General features: G+C 40.8%; 1 protein-coding gene across 1 annotated transcript; it reads left to right on the top strand.

Moving 5' to 3' along the window:
• Positions 1 to 266: 266 nt before the first annotated feature.
• ANKRD1 (ankyrin repeat domain 1 (cardiac muscle)) lies at positions 267 to 11,817 on the top strand. The gene is made up of 9 exons (XM_006831132.1): positions 267 to 530; positions 1,182 to 1,361; positions 2,333 to 2,470; positions 2,888 to 2,995; positions 4,371 to 4,469; positions 6,588 to 6,686; positions 6,870 to 6,968; positions 7,080 to 7,178; positions 11,707 to 11,817. Exons 1-9 carry the CDS (start codon positions 426 to 428, stop codon positions 11,815 to 11,817), a joined length of 1,038 nt encoding a protein of 345 aa, XP_006831195.1. The 5' UTR covers positions 267 to 425.
• The last annotated feature ends 5,594 nt before the right edge of the window (positions 11,818 to 17,411 follow it).

The raw sequence follows: 17,411 nt of genomic DNA, 5'->3' as shown, positions 1-17,411 counted from the left end.
ATCACTTCCCCTCAGTGAAGTGTTGATAAGTCTGGTTATCAGAAAGATATTACTGGAAGTGTGATATGCTGGTCATTTACATTTTCTTGATAGGTTAGTCATGTGAAAGCCGACAAAGAAGGGAAAAGAACAGTTATGTGGTGCAATGTCAACAGACAGCTGTCCCCTGGCTTCTTGATAAATAGGATGACTCGCATTGCTGAGTGGTGTGGTCAGTGCCAGAGGACTGGACCTCTCACATTTCTTCCTGATTCACAGATTCAGTGGGGCTGGCTTGTCAGTCCCTCCCTCTTTGACTTCCCAGACACTGAGTCTGGAATGAGAATTCACCTGCCTCTGAGTTGGCTGCTGAGGGGGCAGGGGTGTTACTTGAGTTCCCAGGTTGGAAGATGATGTCACGCAGCTCAAGCTATATAAGCTGACTGATGTGGAAGAGCTCAACAGGGCCAACTCAAGGGGTTCAATCCACAGGAACCAAACCTACAGACCCACTTCGGGCAAACATGATGATGCTGAAAGTGGAGGAACTGGTATGTAAGACGCAGTATCTTTGCTCAGTGAAAACTGGCTCACTTTGCTTTTATTTGAAAATTGAAACACTAATTCTTTCAGGCACGATGCATAGATATTTTGAAAATGTCATCTATAGAAAATTGTTGGTTGATATGAAGGGAAAGTGAAACTGGAAAAAATAAAAGCTGCCAGTAATGAGTTAGCTGTATATTTCCATTTTTATCTTCTCCTTTGGCTTCATTGCTAAAATGTGGAATTACATGTAATTATCAAAATGCCTTAGGGAAGATGTTCTATTTCAAGAACATATACCCAGAAACCTTATAACTCAAGGCTAAGAGTCATCAAAAGTACCTAAAATGGAATAATTTTAAATAATTAGAGGGGGTTGTAATCCTCATAAGAGAGATGTGATTAAGCAAATTGAAAGTATATTTAAACATGTCAACCTAATGCAAGCTTTCATTTAACAATGGACTAGGACAAGCACCTGAAGGCAGTCTGGAATACCTGTAACTACTAGGTGCAGTCTGAGATCTGACAGTGTGCCCCCACTGAGGCACCTCATTACCAGGTGGACTAAAGGCTTCCTTCCCGCAGCATCTTTTGTGGAGAGAGACCCCTGCCAGGCCCCTGTGTTCTGACCCTGCCATCTTCTTCTTCTGTAGGTTACTGGGAAGAAGAATGGCAATGGAGAGACAGGGGAGTTCCTACCTGAGGATTTCAGAGATGGAGAGTATGAAGCTGCTGTGACTTCAGAGAAGCAAGATGACCTGAAACCACTTCCAGGTCACCCTGTGACCCTGGGGGAACAACAATGGCAAAGTGAGAAACAGAGAGAGGCAGAGGTAAGAAGCTTCTCCAGGACTCCACTTGTGGGAGGGTGGGGCTGGGGGCATGGGTGGTGGGGTGGTGCTGAGTTAGCAGGGAGGAAGGAGGGAAGAAAGAAACAAAATGAGTCTATTTCAAAGATTTTTCTTTACCAAATTTGAACCGATAGATGCAATTTATATGGGGCAGGTTGTGGAAAATGATTCTTTAACAAGACTGTCACCTCTGGATCCTGAATCAATGAGTTACTGAGCAGTGGCCATATCCGGACCGAAAGATGGGCTTGGATAGAAAAAGTGTCTCGTGAACTACTTGCGGTCTAGTTAATTCCAACTCTGAGAGACTCTTTTTCCTCAATGACATGATTTACAATCCATGGATTATTGTTGTGATTATGTTTATTATCTGGGCTGACACAATCTGTGTTGCTGTGTTGAATATTTATTATTTATCAATCACAGATAGAATATGCATTAGTTAATTATAGTTCTGTTGTTGTTGTTGTTAAGTGCCATCGAGTCGGGTCCGACCCATAGTTCTAGGACAGTTTATTTTGCAGGTCCTGCTTAGTACACACTTGAAAGAGATACATACTAATATTCCAGCTTTAAACTTATTAGTGAATTATCTTGGGTTAAAAAAAAAAAAAAGAAAGAAAAACACTTTGATTTTTGAGGATTTGAGAGAGGCAAAAAAATTCAGCAGAAATTGGGGGCTTATTTATGCTAATAACTGCAAAATAAACACTTAAAGAGATTAGATTGTGGCTTCAGTTAGTCAAGGGCTGATTTGAATATGAAGGAATAAACTGAAAAGTTAGGCATCTTAGTATGAAACACTAAATTGAAATCAAAGATCTATTTTAAATTATTTCTTTTTTGCTTGAACTGCTCAAATACTTTAATTTAGACCCTTAAGAATTTTAGACACAACCAGAGTGCTTGTCAGTAGAACCCACCCTATATTGAAAGGTGAATTTCTATTTTAGCTCAAGAAGAAGAAACTAGAACAAAGATCAAAACTTGAAAACTTAGAAGACCTTGAGACAATCATACAGCTCAAGAAAAGAAAAAAGTACCGGAAAACCAAAGTTCCAGTTGTGAAGGAATTTGAACCTGAAATCATTGTAAGACCTGTTTGGATTTGTAGTATTACATGTCTGGGAGTGTGCTACCTATAAACACATTGCTGTCAAGTCAGTGCCAATTCAAAATGACCCTATAGAATGGAGTAGAGTTGTTTCATAGGATTTCCAAAGCTGTAATCTTTGGAAGAGCAGACTGGCACTTATTGAAAACACCAAGCTTTCCGTTAACCACCAGCCGCTTATCCACTACCGTGGCTGCTAAGAGGTTACGCTTGATGTTGTTGTTAAGTGCCATTGAGTTGGTTCCGACCCACAGCGACCCTGCATAGGGTTTCCGAGGCTGTAAATCTTCACGGGAGCAGAAAGCCTCATCTGTGGGGTATAAATATCTGTGGAGGCTTTTGTTTGAATGTTAGAAAGATTACAGTGATACTCATACAATGGTTTTGGCTTCAGACAGAACCTGTGGACGTACCTAGGTTTCTGAAGGCTGCCCTGGAGAACAAACTGCCAGTAGTAGAAAAATTCCTGTCAGACAAGAACAATCCAGATGTCTGTGATGAGGTGAGGCTTATACAAAGTACTACAAAATCCAGCTCATTAATTTTGTGTTTATTATACTTCACTACAGCCTTGATACTATGGTGCCAAAATTATTCTACCTGAAACAGTTTTCCCAGCTGTTAGCACATATGCCAAGGAGCACATTAGGAGAGCAAAGTGGTTCCCCAATCCCATCACGAAAAAAAAAAAAGAATTAGTGCTATGGATTTCATTGTTTTCTATACTGCTGCACATTCTGGCTGATTTGTCAGTTTGCCTTTTAATAAGGTGGGACTAACTAGTCACCTTGGGAGAAACATGCCTTAGCATCATGTTTGCTCAGACCCAGACACATTAGTGCTAGACTAAGAATATGGAGCCTCCAGTCTCCCAGCTATAGCACTACAGGACTATTTGATGTTTGGCAGCCAATTTACATTCTCTGGGCCTCAGTTTCCTTATCTGGAAACAGAGCCGGTTGGAACGGAATAATGCTTGAAGTTGTTTCTGCTCTGTTGATGTTGTTATGTATCATTTAGTTGATTTCCGCCCACCTTGACCCTATGTGACCAAGTAGAATCGACCCCTACTGTTTCTTAGGCTACAATCTTTATAGGAACAGACTGCCAGGTCCTTCTCCTATAGGGTCTCTGGGTGGCTTCCAACCACCAACCTTTGGGTTAGGACTCAGGGCTCTTGTTACAGTTCTAATAGTCTATTATTAATTCATTCTTTTGACTTTATCAGAAAAAGTGAAGCCAGTTTTGCATTCTTTCCTCCCCAAACTGAAATGGGGGATCATTTCTAAAATTGGATTATAGAAATGAGTTGTTCTTTTATATAATTAATTGAATCCTTTTTTTATATTCAACCTAGCTACAATCCCAGATAGAATAAAACTGTCTGATCTGTATGACAGATACTACACACATAATGTTTTTATTGTTAAATCAGTCCCAACTCCTAGAGACCCTGTATGGGGTTTTCAAGGAGCAGCTGGTGGGTTTGAACTTCCAACCTTACAGCTATCAGTCCACTGCTTATCCTACAGCATCATGCCAGGACTCCACACAGAATGGAGATGCAAAATTCAAAAAAGAGAAATTTCAGCATTTAGGCAGCTTTGAACCTTTCTCCACACCCCTCAGTGTAGACTAGACCTCCATGCACTTAGAAACACACATTGCAGGAATCTCAAATCTCAGTTGGATGAGAAATGTTCTAATTGTTCTGAAATGCTAGTAAATTTGACATTGCTAATTCATAAATACATGCTTGATTTTCTATCATTTGGTCATCATAGTCCCCAGGGTCACGCCTGTTAGTTGTAAAGGAAAGGAATTATGCGCATTTTAAAATGCATTGCGATCTCTTTTTTCCATCTCTATCCTGACAGTACAAACGGACAGCTCTTCATAGAGCATGCATGGAGGGGCATTTGGCAATTGTGGAGAAGTTAATGGAAGCTGGAGCCCAGATCGAATTCCGTGATATGGTAAATATATTTCTTTGCTTGGAAATGAGCCAAAATAAGTCAACTATATGAAGCTTGAGAAAACCTACAATGAAAAACCAGGCTGATGGGATTGAAAATTGATCTGAAAGAACAGGGTAAAACCTCATTTCTCTGTAGAAAGGAAAGTTGGGAGATGGGACTAGGTCATGTGAAAGTATTTTCCATACATACTTAAAAGGAGAGGAGTGTTCCAGGGAAAGGAAGGAAGCTGAGCAGAATTCAATATCCTCATCAGAGAGTTGGGCCATTATCAAGTCAGTAGCATGACTGAGAAGTAAAACAGTCGGTGCTTGGCTTACAACGCACGCCTGTTCTTCTACTATACCCTGAAGCCTGCTTATGGCCCCTTGGCTGTTAGCAAAGGGATCCGAATTCTCCAGCTACACACTCCATATGATAGCTGCCGACTGCCATCAGTGAGACTGGGGAGAGTGTATACTAACTGAATTCCATCTATGGAAACTAACTGCTCTTCCAACCTCAGTAATTCAGACACTGTGATTGCTACAAAGATCAGTATACAACATACTTTACGAACTGAAGCTTGGGCTTTGAAGAAACTTCATTTATTTAAATGAAGTCCAATTGACTTCACAGCAAAGTAGAAAAGGGAGATCAAAAATTTGCAAAAGACTTGGTCACAATGGAAGTCAAAAAGACAAACATATTTTTTTCAGTAGAAGAAAAATAAAGAAATTTAAAAAAAAAATGCTTTCCTGTAAAACCCATTGTCAACTTGATTCTGATTTGTAGCAATCCTAAAGGACAAAGTCCTGGTGTGGGGCTGTAGGATAAGCACTGGGCTGCTAACCTCAATGTCAGCAGTTCAAAACTACCAGATACAACTCAGAAAACCTGAACAGGGTTGCTTCAAATCAGAAGCCACACAACAGAGGACAGAATAGAGGTGCCCCATGAAGTTTCTAAGGCTGTAATTTTTATGGAAGCAGAATGTCATCGATTTCTCCTGTGCACAGGCTCGTGTGTTTGAATCACCAACCTTTTGGTTATCAGCCATGCTCTTACTACTGTATCACACGAAAAACCCTAGGTGTGGCATTTGGAAGACAAGGGCAGAGTGAACAGAGCTGTGAGAGTGGAGCCCTGGGTGAACAAGTGCAGTGTGAAGCAACCACAGTAATAGCCAGAGGCTGTGTGCAAATGTAAATAATAGCAGGGAACCAACATGAGATGTGGAGAAAGGGCTACAGGGGCCCGGGATATGTGTCAGAGCCAGCTGGGAATCTTTGGGAAGGGACTGCTTTCATTCTGAGAGGTCCTGGCAGTGTAGTGGATGAGCAGATTGGCTGTCTTCGAAACCTTATACAAGGTCGCTATGAGTCGGAACCCAATTGATGGCACACAACCACCACGACCTCCGCCCCTTTCATTCTGGGGATCCTGGTGTGGCGCTGTAGGATAGACACTTGGCTGCTAACCGCAAGGTCTGTGGTTCAAACCCACTAGCCACTCCTCAGAAATTCTATGCAGGGTCACTCTGAGTTGAAACTCATTCCAGGTCACTTAACCATGACAACAATTTTCATTCTGCCTGATTTTTAAGAATATATCCGTCTACAATTTTTGTGTATACTTAGCAAAACTGGTTGAAAGTTCTGGGCAGATGTGGATTTGAATGTCTCTTTGACCACTTAGTGGCTGTGTGTTCTTGAAATTTTTTGGAGCCTTGTTTTTCTCATCTGAAAAATGAGCATAGTAATACCTAACTCATAATGCTGCTCGGGGACAGATGCATCAAGAGTGCGTGACAAGATGGTGGGACTTAGAAAGTCTCAGTATGTGGTAGCTCTTAGAGTTCTTTTCAATTACTAGATTTCTGAAGAGCCTTCTAATGCTATACATACACATGTGCACAGATACACACAGGAGTACATATACTCACATAATATAGTGTAGGTAAAACATGTGGCAAGTATTTCCAACTACACGTTAGAATCAGCAATCTAGATGAGGGCAACCCAGTGTTACTAAAAAGTCCTAGCAAGTCTCAACACCTCGGGGTCTTAGAGACCAAGTAGTCACTCTCTTGACCTGGTTCTTACTGACCTTGTCATGTTCTTTTACTTCTTGGTATAGCTTGAATCCACAGCCCTCCACTGGGCAAGCCGTGGAGGAAACCTGGATGTCTTGAAATTACTGCTGAACAAAGGAGCAAAAATCAGTTCCCGAGACAAGGTATTTCTCCTCCTCCTTGTCCTCGTCTGCCTTCCTATCTGCCACCCAGACTCATCACTGTAGCCAAAGCCCGAGCCTTGCCCAGGTGCCCCATTGGCCATTTCTCCTTCCCTGACATGCCTTGGGGTCCTGACCACCTCCATACTGGCTCCTAACCAACCAGTATTATTTGCAATCTTTCAGTTGCTCAGCACAGCATTGCATGTGGCTGTGAGGACGGGCCACTACGAGTGTGCAGAGCATCTCATCGCCTGTGAAGCGGACCTCAATGCCAAAGACCGAGTGAGTAGCCTTGCTCACTATCAGGAATCATTCTCCAACCCAGGTTCTCTTGGGGAGCCCACTTTCTGGCTTCAGACCCACCTTGAACTTGTCTTTGTCCTGCTTTTCTAGGAAGGAGATACCCCTTTGCATGACGCTGTGAGGCTGAATCGGTATAAGATGATCAGACTTCTGATTACGTATGGTGCAGACCTCAACATCAAGAACTGTGTAAGTCTAGAGTCAGGGGCACTATCTTTGGGCTAATTTTCAGAAGCATTTCTTAAGTACTTGAAAATATTCCCACAATGATAGTATTTGAAGGGGGATGGAATCTTTTGCTGGTTTAAATGTCCTTATCGATTTCCACAAGGGCACTGTCAACCTTGATAAAACTCAGGTCATTGGGTCAGAGATGGAGGAAGATATGTGGCCGCTATAAACCCAGTGGGAGGCCCTGGTGATACAAATGCTTAACCCTCATAGCTGTTAACCAAAAGGTTGGTGGTTTGAGTCTACCCAGAGCCATCTTGGAAGAAAGACCTAGCAATTCTTTTTTTTAAGAAAAATCAGTCATTGAAAACCCTTATCAAGCACAGTTCTACTCTGACATCCATGAGGTCCCCATGGGGTCACCAGAGTAGAACTGCCCCATAATGTCTCCTAGGCTATAATCTTTATAAGATTTGCTGTTGTGGTTAAGTGCCATCAAGCCCAATCCAACTGACAGAAACTCTGTATAGATAGGGTTTCTGAAGAGCGGCTGGTGAGTTTGAACTGCCGACCCTGTGGTTCCAACTAACCTTGTAGTCCAGTGCTTACATTATAGCCCAGTGCTTATCCACATAGTTTTTCCCACAGAGTAGCTGGTGGGTTTGGACTATTAACCTGATTAGTAGTTCAGCAGGGCTCTTTAGTGTACAATATTGTATAATATTGCAACTCTTTTTAAATTTTGATCCTGAAAATAAAAGACAGTCAAAACTATTCACAGTCATACACACTTGCCTAAGAAGCCAAGCCAGCCAGGCCATGGAAGACCTGGGCAGTCAGCAATTACTATCTATCAAGCAGGAAATCTGAAGGCACTTTGCTTGCTAAGGACTCCAGCCAGGCAGAGTTTAGTTCCATCGTGTGCCTAGGTTTAAGGGTTCAGATGACCAAACTCATGGAGTCAGAAGCAAAGCATTTAAAAGTAGGTTTGGGGCCACGTCCTCCAGCCAGCACAAGAAGAACAGATACTCCCTCACAGGAGGTTTCCAGCCCTGGTAGCCTGTTGTGATGTCATACCTGAGAGCCCCAGAGAAGCTTTCCCTAGCCCAGCCCATCACGCCTATGTGAGGCATAGCTGCCATCAGTCATGGATGTGGGAGGAGATTTCTTTGTTCTCTTCACCCTATTAAAAGTCACCACATGGAGGGAAACCAATATATGTGGTTTCATTATATTGCTCATTTCCCTCACCCCGGTGATCTATGTTTGTTTTGTCTTGTCTTTTTTCCTATTTAAAACTTAAAAAAGAATCTCAGTAATATTTATATATTTGAAGATGGGATCTTTTCCCCCCTATAACAGAGTGTAGACACCCACCTTCTAATATTCATCATGGTTTAGTGCAGCCAAGGGTCAATGAGATCCAATAAATCAACATTCAACTTAAGTAATTCAGAATGGTCCTCTCCTCCTTCCACCATCATAAAATACATGAACTTTCTTCCAGGGGAGCCATGCGTTAGCCTATATTTTTTAGATTATTTCCATTTTTCACTTTATCTGCACATCCTTCACAATAATTTCCTTTTCTCAGGTCCTGAAAATGCTGTGTAAGTCTCTTCTATAAGTAGTGATTCAATTTCATCTCTAAGCAGAAAATAGGAGTCCGGGTATAGCACTGCAGGTTACGCACTGGGCACCTAACCACAAGGTCAGCAGTTCAAAGCCATCAGCTGCTCCTTGAAAGCCCTATCAGGGTCACTAGGAATCAAAACCAATTTCATGGCACTTAACAACAACAATAAGCAGAGAATATAATCAGCTTTTCCTCATGGTCTCATTTCCCAGCCAAGCAACGTCTAATATAAGCTTAAAAAAATACCACTTAGTGAAAACGGTGCAAATTACTGAAGAAAAATATTGAAAGAAATTTTGGTGAATCACTTTGCTAAGAAAGGGGAAAAAAGAAATCCAATCATTTTATAGAGTGAATAATTTCCTCCTGTTACTTGTGTTATTATGAAACAAAGAAGGATATTTTACCATTTAAAAAAGAATATCTGGCTTGGTGGCAGAAACAAAAAACTAATAGTGATAAATGGAGACTACTTGAGATGGGAAAACCAAGTTCTCTCCTGCTTAATATTGGGACTAGTCTGATCTAATGTTTTTTTTTTAACTATCTGGAAAATAAAAGAGTACATTTAATGAAATCTGCAAAAAATATTGTTTTATGGCAGTGAGACATTACCAGTAGAGACAACTAGCATACAGACTCAGGGAAACTGTATAAGGAGGTAGAAAATCAGGAGGTGAATTTTAATCGAGAGCATTGTATGTAAGGAGTTTATCAGAGAATAGCCCAAAATATACAAATATATTTTATACAAATAGGGCTCTTAAAAAGGGTTCTGGACCTTATTACTTCATTAATCCAATGAATCAATGTTTCCAAAAAAGACCAATAAACTATTGGATACCATCTTGAATGTGAATTGAAAGAATACACAATATATATTTTATCTTTGTCCCAAACTCTGATTTAATGTCTACTGATGAGTTTTTCAAGAAAGACACACTGAGGTGGTTAAATTTGAAAATATAGGTTATGAGCACATAGACTCAAATGCCCGCAGTGGGGGCAAGCAAATTACAGAAAACATTTAAGGAGTACATACTGTCTAACCCTTGTTCAAGAGGGTGGTCTTTATCCAAAGCAGTTCATTGTACTATGTGGAACCACAGGTACCACGTTGAATTTTTTCTCCCCATGTTGTTGTTGTTGTGTTGTTGTTAAATGCCATCGAGTAGGTTCTGACCCATAGCGACCCTATACAGGGTTTCCAAGGAGCAGCCAGTGAGCTTGAACCGCCAACCTTATGGTTCAAACCGGCTTTGCAGTCCAGCACCTTAACCCACAGTGCCACATCAGGACTCTTAAGAGGTCCATAAATCCAATTGAGAAATCTCTTGATTTCTAAATATTTCTAATCAATTCTAACCTTTTAAAAATGTAAATTCTGTTTGGGCCAAGCAAAAATAAGTCTACAGACTGATTTACATCTCAAAGCCTCTGCTTTGCATTTCTAGGTTAAAGAGATGGAAATACTTCAGAATCAATGTTGCTGTTGTTAAGTGCTAACCAATAGGTTCCCACTCAGCAACCCTGTGTAAGGTTTCAGAGGCGCTGACCTATGGTTCACAATTCAGTGTTTATCCTACAGTGCCACACACAGAGGTGAAAAAATTAGGACTTCTTCAGACACATGGATAAAGGATATAAAAATTGGGTCTCAATATATTATTTACTCACATATGTCTTTGACATCAAGTACAAGAAAAATTCATTTCTGGGGAGAGGCCAATGTAAATTCTGAGTTCTGAGAAATCGGTTCCCATGGGTAGTTACGGTACCTTACCAGAACCTGAGGACTAAGCCAACAGACCAAAGCAGCTCACTTGCCATCAGCTTCTATCTATCAAAAAATAATTTTCCAAATTGACAGGGTATCAGTTGGAGTCCTGGTATGGCGCTGTGGGATAAACACTGGACAGTTAACTGCAAAGTCAATGGTTCAAACCCACCAGCTGCTCCTTAAAAATCCTATACAGGGTCGCTCTGAGTCAGAACCAACTTGATGGCAATAACAACAGGTCTCAATTAAGAGGGATACTACCAACTCCCTACACCCGTTCTACAAGATTCTAGAGATACACAGAGGCAGTTTTTGAATTTCAAAATTACTTATGAGGGCGGTGTTTTTACCATCTAGAGTCTAGGGATCAGGAATTAGACCAATACCTGAGGATCACCTAACAGAGAAAAGACATTACTAACCTAAAGTTCCAAAAGCATCTCCTTGAGAAAAGGCTGTTTTGAAAATACAGGCAGTCCCCAGGTTGCTAATGAGATAAATGGCTTTAAATCAAATTTGTAGGTAAATCGAACAGGTGCACACAGTTCTGATTTAGCCTTATGTTAGCAAGAAAAGGCTTAAAGTCTTTTCGGTGATTTAAAAGCTCAAGTACATCAAGTGAAGGTGATTGTAATGAAGAACTGGGTGCAAATAGGGGTTGGCTCAACAGTTTCACGTTGTTGTTGTTGTTGTTGTTGTTGTTATGTGCCGTGGAGTCGGTTCCAACTCATAGTGACCCTGAACAAGGTTTCCGAGGCTATAAATCTTTATGGGAGCAGAAAGCCTCATCTTTCTGTCATGGAACAGCTGGTAGTTTCGAACTGCTGACCTTGTGGTTCGCTTCCCCATTTGCAACCACTACCGTACCAGAGCTCCTTTCAACTGTTTCATAGTAAATGCAAATTTCCATAACAAATAAATTAAGAAAACAAGTAAGTCAAATAAGTCTATAAATTGGATATTTGTAACCTGGGAACTTTTCTGTAAATTGCAAATCACACATAGTGTAAAAAACAAAACAACTTCTATCCCATGAACCTGTTACCTCATTTAACCCACACAGACTTTAGAACGTAAATTTATCGGTTCTTCCCACTTGGAAGTCAAGTTTTCTTGTCTGTTTTCATCAGGCTGGGAAGACCCCAATGGATCTGGTGCTGCACTGGCAGAATGGAACCAAAGCAATATTCGACAACCTCAAGGAAAGTGCCTACAAAACCTCTCGCATAGCTACATTCTAAGGCAAACGATAAACTCTTCCCACCAGTCGCTGTGGAAGGCCTAACAATGAAGAAGCTAAGAGCTGTGAAACCCAACTTTGCTTTATCCACGTGTTGTAAAGCTGTACCTAAGGGAGCTTTGAGATAGCTTGCGGAAATAGGTACTGAAATGTCCAGTGATTTAGTGACACTCACTCTATTTATTTGTATTTATTTTCTTCCTTCCGTGCCACTGATATTTAGACCCTTCAGGGTCACCATTTGGTGATCAAAGCTTAATTTGTATATAACATTTCCTAAGCCTTTCCAGAAAAAAAATTTAAATTAGAATGATGAACAATGTTGTAAGTGCCGACTTAGGTGTCACGCCTCACACATGCAAGGTATTTCAAGGTAGTTTTAAAAAGACTTTTCTTTTTAAAGAAATCACTCTTTTCTCCTGAATTTTTCATGGAAGTTTGAAGGAAGTGTATCGTGGGACAGAAAGCAAAACAGAAGGAAAGGGATCCGTGAAGACAGTAAAGGCAGCCATTTTATCCCTGGGCCTGCTGTGTGTTACCCAGTCACGTAGGATCACCAATGGACTGCAAACCATAAGGTCAGCAGTTCAAACCCACCAGCTGCTCTTCGGAAATCCTATTCAGGGTTGCTATGAGTTAGAACCAATTCCACGGCACAACATGTACTGTATCAAGGTGACGAGAAGGTCTTGAGTGTATGAGTAGGGCAGTGGATGGAGCTGATAACTGGGTCAGACAGAAATGAATGTTCTCAAAAAAGATGAAATTAAATACAAACTGTAAATTTGCCAATGTATATTGTTGTATGTACATTTTATATTCTTAATAAAAACAAACTCCAAACCTCTTTTTCAGTCTTTCTATAAAGTATGGTGTGGGAAAAGACCATGCGATGAAAACTGCTTAGGAGGGGATTTTTCAACCAACTCCTTAGCACATAACCACCGCCACCACAGTTTTCAGATTACAGAAGTCCTGTTGAACAGCACATCTCAAACTTTATGCTGTATACACATTACCTGGTAATCTTGTTTAAAATGGGGATCCTGATTCCGATGAGGTGGGTCCTAAGAATCAATCTGGATTTCTAACAAGCGTCCAGGTGTGAGCTACAATCACACTCTGAGCAGCAAGGCTGTGAGAACCATAGAGGTTCAAAGTTCTCTCAGGCCCAATGTTGTGGGAAAGCGACCCCTGGTGGATGCGGTGATTACTGCAAGCTCATCAAGAACTTAAGATTCCACCGTGGCTTGACTCACAAGAGGTTTAACAATTAATTACTGTGGGCATGGGTTGGCAGTGCCAAAGTGAACACACCTGGTCAATGAATTTTGTACCTTCAATGTTATTTTGATGCACGGTTCTGGGTCAACTGCCTCATACATGTAGTGAGAAAAACTGACCACCCTTGCCCTGGCCTCCTGGAATGTTGCTACAGGCCATCAAGTCAGTTCTGACTTATAGTGACCCTGTATCAAGTTTCCAAGGAGCAGCTGGTGAGTTTGAACTGCCAACCTTGTGGTTGAAACCGACCTTGTGGTCTAGTGCATTATCCCACAGCGCCACACCAGGACTCTGGCCTCTTGGAATAGACAAATATTAAACAAATAACCACAGAAATAAGCAGAGTAACAACCTGTAACAAGTTCGGTGACAGAAAAAGTAGAGTGCTATGAGAGAATGTATAAGGTGTGGAGGCGCATCACTGGAATGGAGAGGGGGAGTGTGAACAAAAACTTCTTTGAGGCCATGATCTTCAGGGTGAGTCTGAAGGATAAGGTAAAGTTATTCAAGCCAAGTATTCAAGGAAGCAGGAAGAGCATGGGAAAAGGCAAGGATATGGGGAAGGTCTGGCACTTGAAAAAATGCAGTGGTCTCTGAAGGCTAATGTGGAACACACAATTACTAGCACCAGCTATTGTTGTTGTTAAGTGCCATTGAGTTGGTTCTAATTCACAGCGACTCTGTATAGGGTTTCCGAGGAGCATCTGGTGGGTTTGAACTTCCAATATTTCGGTTTGCAGTCCAGTGCTTAGTCTACAGTGCCACACCAGGACTCCATACTAGCACCAGCATAAATAAGTAAGCCCACCCATCCCTAATATTCACTCCAGATAGGATCACATACATAACCTCTTAGATATGCCTCTAACATTTGTTAGTTGACCATGAACATGTATGAAGTTATGACGATGGTTTGAAATATTTTTCACTGTATTTGTATATGATTGAAACTATAAATTCTAACTCTACTGAGTTTTCAGTTCCTTAAAGGACCCAGGCACTTTTTCACTCTTTATACACCCTGTGGCCCTCCATGGACGGCTCTTCTTCTAACCTCACCCCATCCCACTGCATATTTCCTTTTCATCCCTCCTTGACTTAGCTGGAAGCCATCCAGAAAGCCACCCAAGAACCCTTAGATTTTGTTAGTTCGCCCCAGGTATGTTCCTGGTGTGCCCCTCCCCTTCCACTGATGCCAGAACATCTATCACACTGCATTCCCCCCTTCCCCCCCCACAAATGTTCTTCTTTCCTGGTACAAGCAATACATATTGATTATAAACATTAAGACAGTATAGACAATAACAATGAAAGCAAATATCACCAAGAATCCTAATTTCAGGGCATTCTTCTTGATTATTTCTGCGTACATAACATAAGAGCTCTGGTAGCGTAGTGGTTATGAATCGGGCTGCTAACCTCAGGGTCAGCAGTTAAACTACCAGCTGCTCCATGGGAGAAAGATGAGGCTTTCTGCTCCCGTAAAGATTTACAGCCTCGGAAACCCTGTACAGAGTCACTGAGTTGGAACCGACTCCACAGCATATAACCACCACCACTACCTAATTGATTATTTCTGTGCATATTACATATACATTTAGCTTTACAACTTTGTTTCAACTAAAGACATCTCTATACTTTTGTTTGAATGAAAAACGAATCATTTAATTAATATTTTTAGACATTTAGGTTGTTTATGTTTACCTGCTACTTCAGGCATCGTTACAATGAATATCCTTATTCATGCACCTTTTGTACCTGACCATTTCTGGAGCTAGTGTGCAGAATGAACTGTGAGGTTAGTCTTAAATTATACTCCCTTTTCTAACGTGTCTGATTACCTTTCACCATGATCTTGACACTGCTGGATTTTATATATCTTTGTACTTTTGATCTTTTTATCCCCCACAACCTAACCAGCAAAAGAAATATTTGTGAGATTTTTCACTAATTACTAAGAAAGTTCAGCATCTTCAAATTTACCGGGAATTTTTAGTTGTCCACCTTCTTTGCCCAACTGTCTGTTTTTCTGGTTCCCTAGAAGTAGTGCTGGCAATGAGGATTTTGTGCAAGTGATTTGTAGAGAGCAAGGGAGTTGGGGAAATAGGACAGGGCAGAAGCGAACAGAGACAAAGATGTGGTTTCAAAAGTTGATTCTCAGCCTGATCCCACAGGAAGTTGTGGAGCTTGAATTGCACCATAGAAGCTAGTAGGTGGGCGGCGAAACCCTGCCCCAGACACTGTCCACAGGCCAACCTGAGGGAGGCAGACATACTCAAGCATCTCTGGGTGAGGCCACTTCTCTCAGCGCAGGTGAGAAGGGTGAAGATCCCCAACATTGAAACAGTTGGGGATGGCTGCAGCGGCCTGATACAGGGAGTGGGTGTGGATCCTAACAGCACTTGGGATGCCACGTTAAAGTGAGATTTTAAACCTCTTGGGAATACGCATTATAAATGCATTTTCCTAGTGTTAGGTACTTCTAACATTTTATAGACAAATTGATCACTTTTTCTGTTTGTTTTGTTTTCATGATTGTTCCTAGAAAGGACTTTCTCAACCCAAGATTATAAAATTCGTATCTATATAAATCTATTTGTCACCTACATTTTTCTCTAGTATTTTGCAAGTTGTTTTTTTTTAATGTCAATTAACCTAAGTTGATTGTTGTAGATATTAGATGTGAAAAGGGGGTGTTTCTTTCCTAAATAATGAAACACTTGATATTTAGTAGGTACATTCTATATGGTAGGAGTCCTGGTGTGGCACTGTGATAAAGCACTGTACAGCAAGGTCGGTTTGAATCACAAGGTTGGTGGTTCAACCTCACCAGCCGCTCCTTGGAAACCTTATACAAAAGCCTTATACAGGGCTGCTGTATATTATTCAATTATACCTCGTGTTCTACTCCTTTATTTGGGGGCTCTTGTACAGATAGAAACTCCCTGGGTCCTGAAATTAGTTTGCACTCCACTATTTAGACTAAAGACTCCTGGAATGATGCTGTAGGACCAGCACTGGACTATGAATCACAAGGTCGCAGTTCAAACCCACCAGCTGCTCAACAGCAGTTAACAACATTTAGGTTATAAAGGTCAGGTGATTTACTTTTGTAAAGATTGCGGCTAAGAAAACCTTTTAGATAACAAGTTAGTACTGATAATGCATAAATGTATATATATTTTTGTTGTTGTTTGTTTGTTTGTTTGTTTGTTTGTTTTTTAAAAAGGTGACTCCATGGCACATAACAACAACTTTTGTTTAACAAGCATGGTGATGCTGCTAAAATGAATAAGAAGTTATTTCCAAGGCTGGTTGAACCAAATGCTTTGATACTTTTAATACTACTCGGTTCCAACTCATAGTGACCGTGTATAGGGTTTCCAAGGAGCAGCTGGTGAGTTTGAACTGCTGACCTTTTGGTTCAAACTGACCTTGCAGTCTAGTACTTTATTCCACAATGCCACACCAGGACTCATTTTAATATATTGTTGTTAAGTGCCATCAAGTCAGTTCTGACTCATACTGACCGTGTATAGGGTTTTCGAGGAATGGCTGGTGAGTTTGAACCACCGACCTTATGGTTGAGTGCTTATCCTCCGGCGCCATACCAGGACTAGGACAATCAATACTAGGTTTTCAGGGGTCTCCAACGAGAGAGGAAATAATTCTTTTTCAAGGCGTCATGAAAGCTGGAAGCAGCCAAGGATGAGGCCCAATGGAACTCATGATTATATATGCCTCACACAACCCCCTTTGGAGTTTCAACAAATTTGATCACAATTCCTTTTAGAAAGAACTTTTGGCTTGATGAGTCCATGAAAGAGACACTTAAATGAACCCAATCAACTCAAGGTCACCTCTTTACCAAGTTTTAATAGTCCTCTAAATAACCACTTCTTGAATAGTAAGATTAAAAAATAGTAAGTCATGTATGCCAAGTTAAAAAAACATGAGTTTTTTGTTTTTAATGAAACAAGAAAAAATTTTAATGGGTTCTTATAGTATTAAGGCATTATTATTCAATTACACCTGCCATGATTTATCACTTACGCAAAGGACAGTTGAAGTAGTCTCTGTTTACCCAGTAAGTATATCTAAATTCATGAAATTGGCAGCCTATTTCTTTTACTGCTTCACCTGGTTTTGTTTGTTATTTTAATGGCTTAAATACAACACTGTTTTTATAGACTATTGATTTCTAACTCCAAATGAAAACAGTAAATCATACAAAGGTTTTATTCGCTTTGTAGCTGATGAACTACAAAAGGGTAGCGGGCGCCCGGCTGGAGACTGACTTGGGGATTCTTT

The sequence above is a fragment of the Chrysochloris asiatica genome, unplaced genomic scaffold (genome assembly GCF_000296735.1).
Source record: "Chrysochloris asiatica unplaced genomic scaffold, ChrAsi1.0 scaffold00003, whole genome shotgun sequence".
Classification (NCBI taxonomy): Eukaryota; Metazoa; Chordata; class Mammalia; order Afrosoricida; family Chrysochloridae; genus Chrysochloris; species Chrysochloris asiatica.
This window is presented reverse-complemented; position numbering and strand designations above follow the sequence as displayed.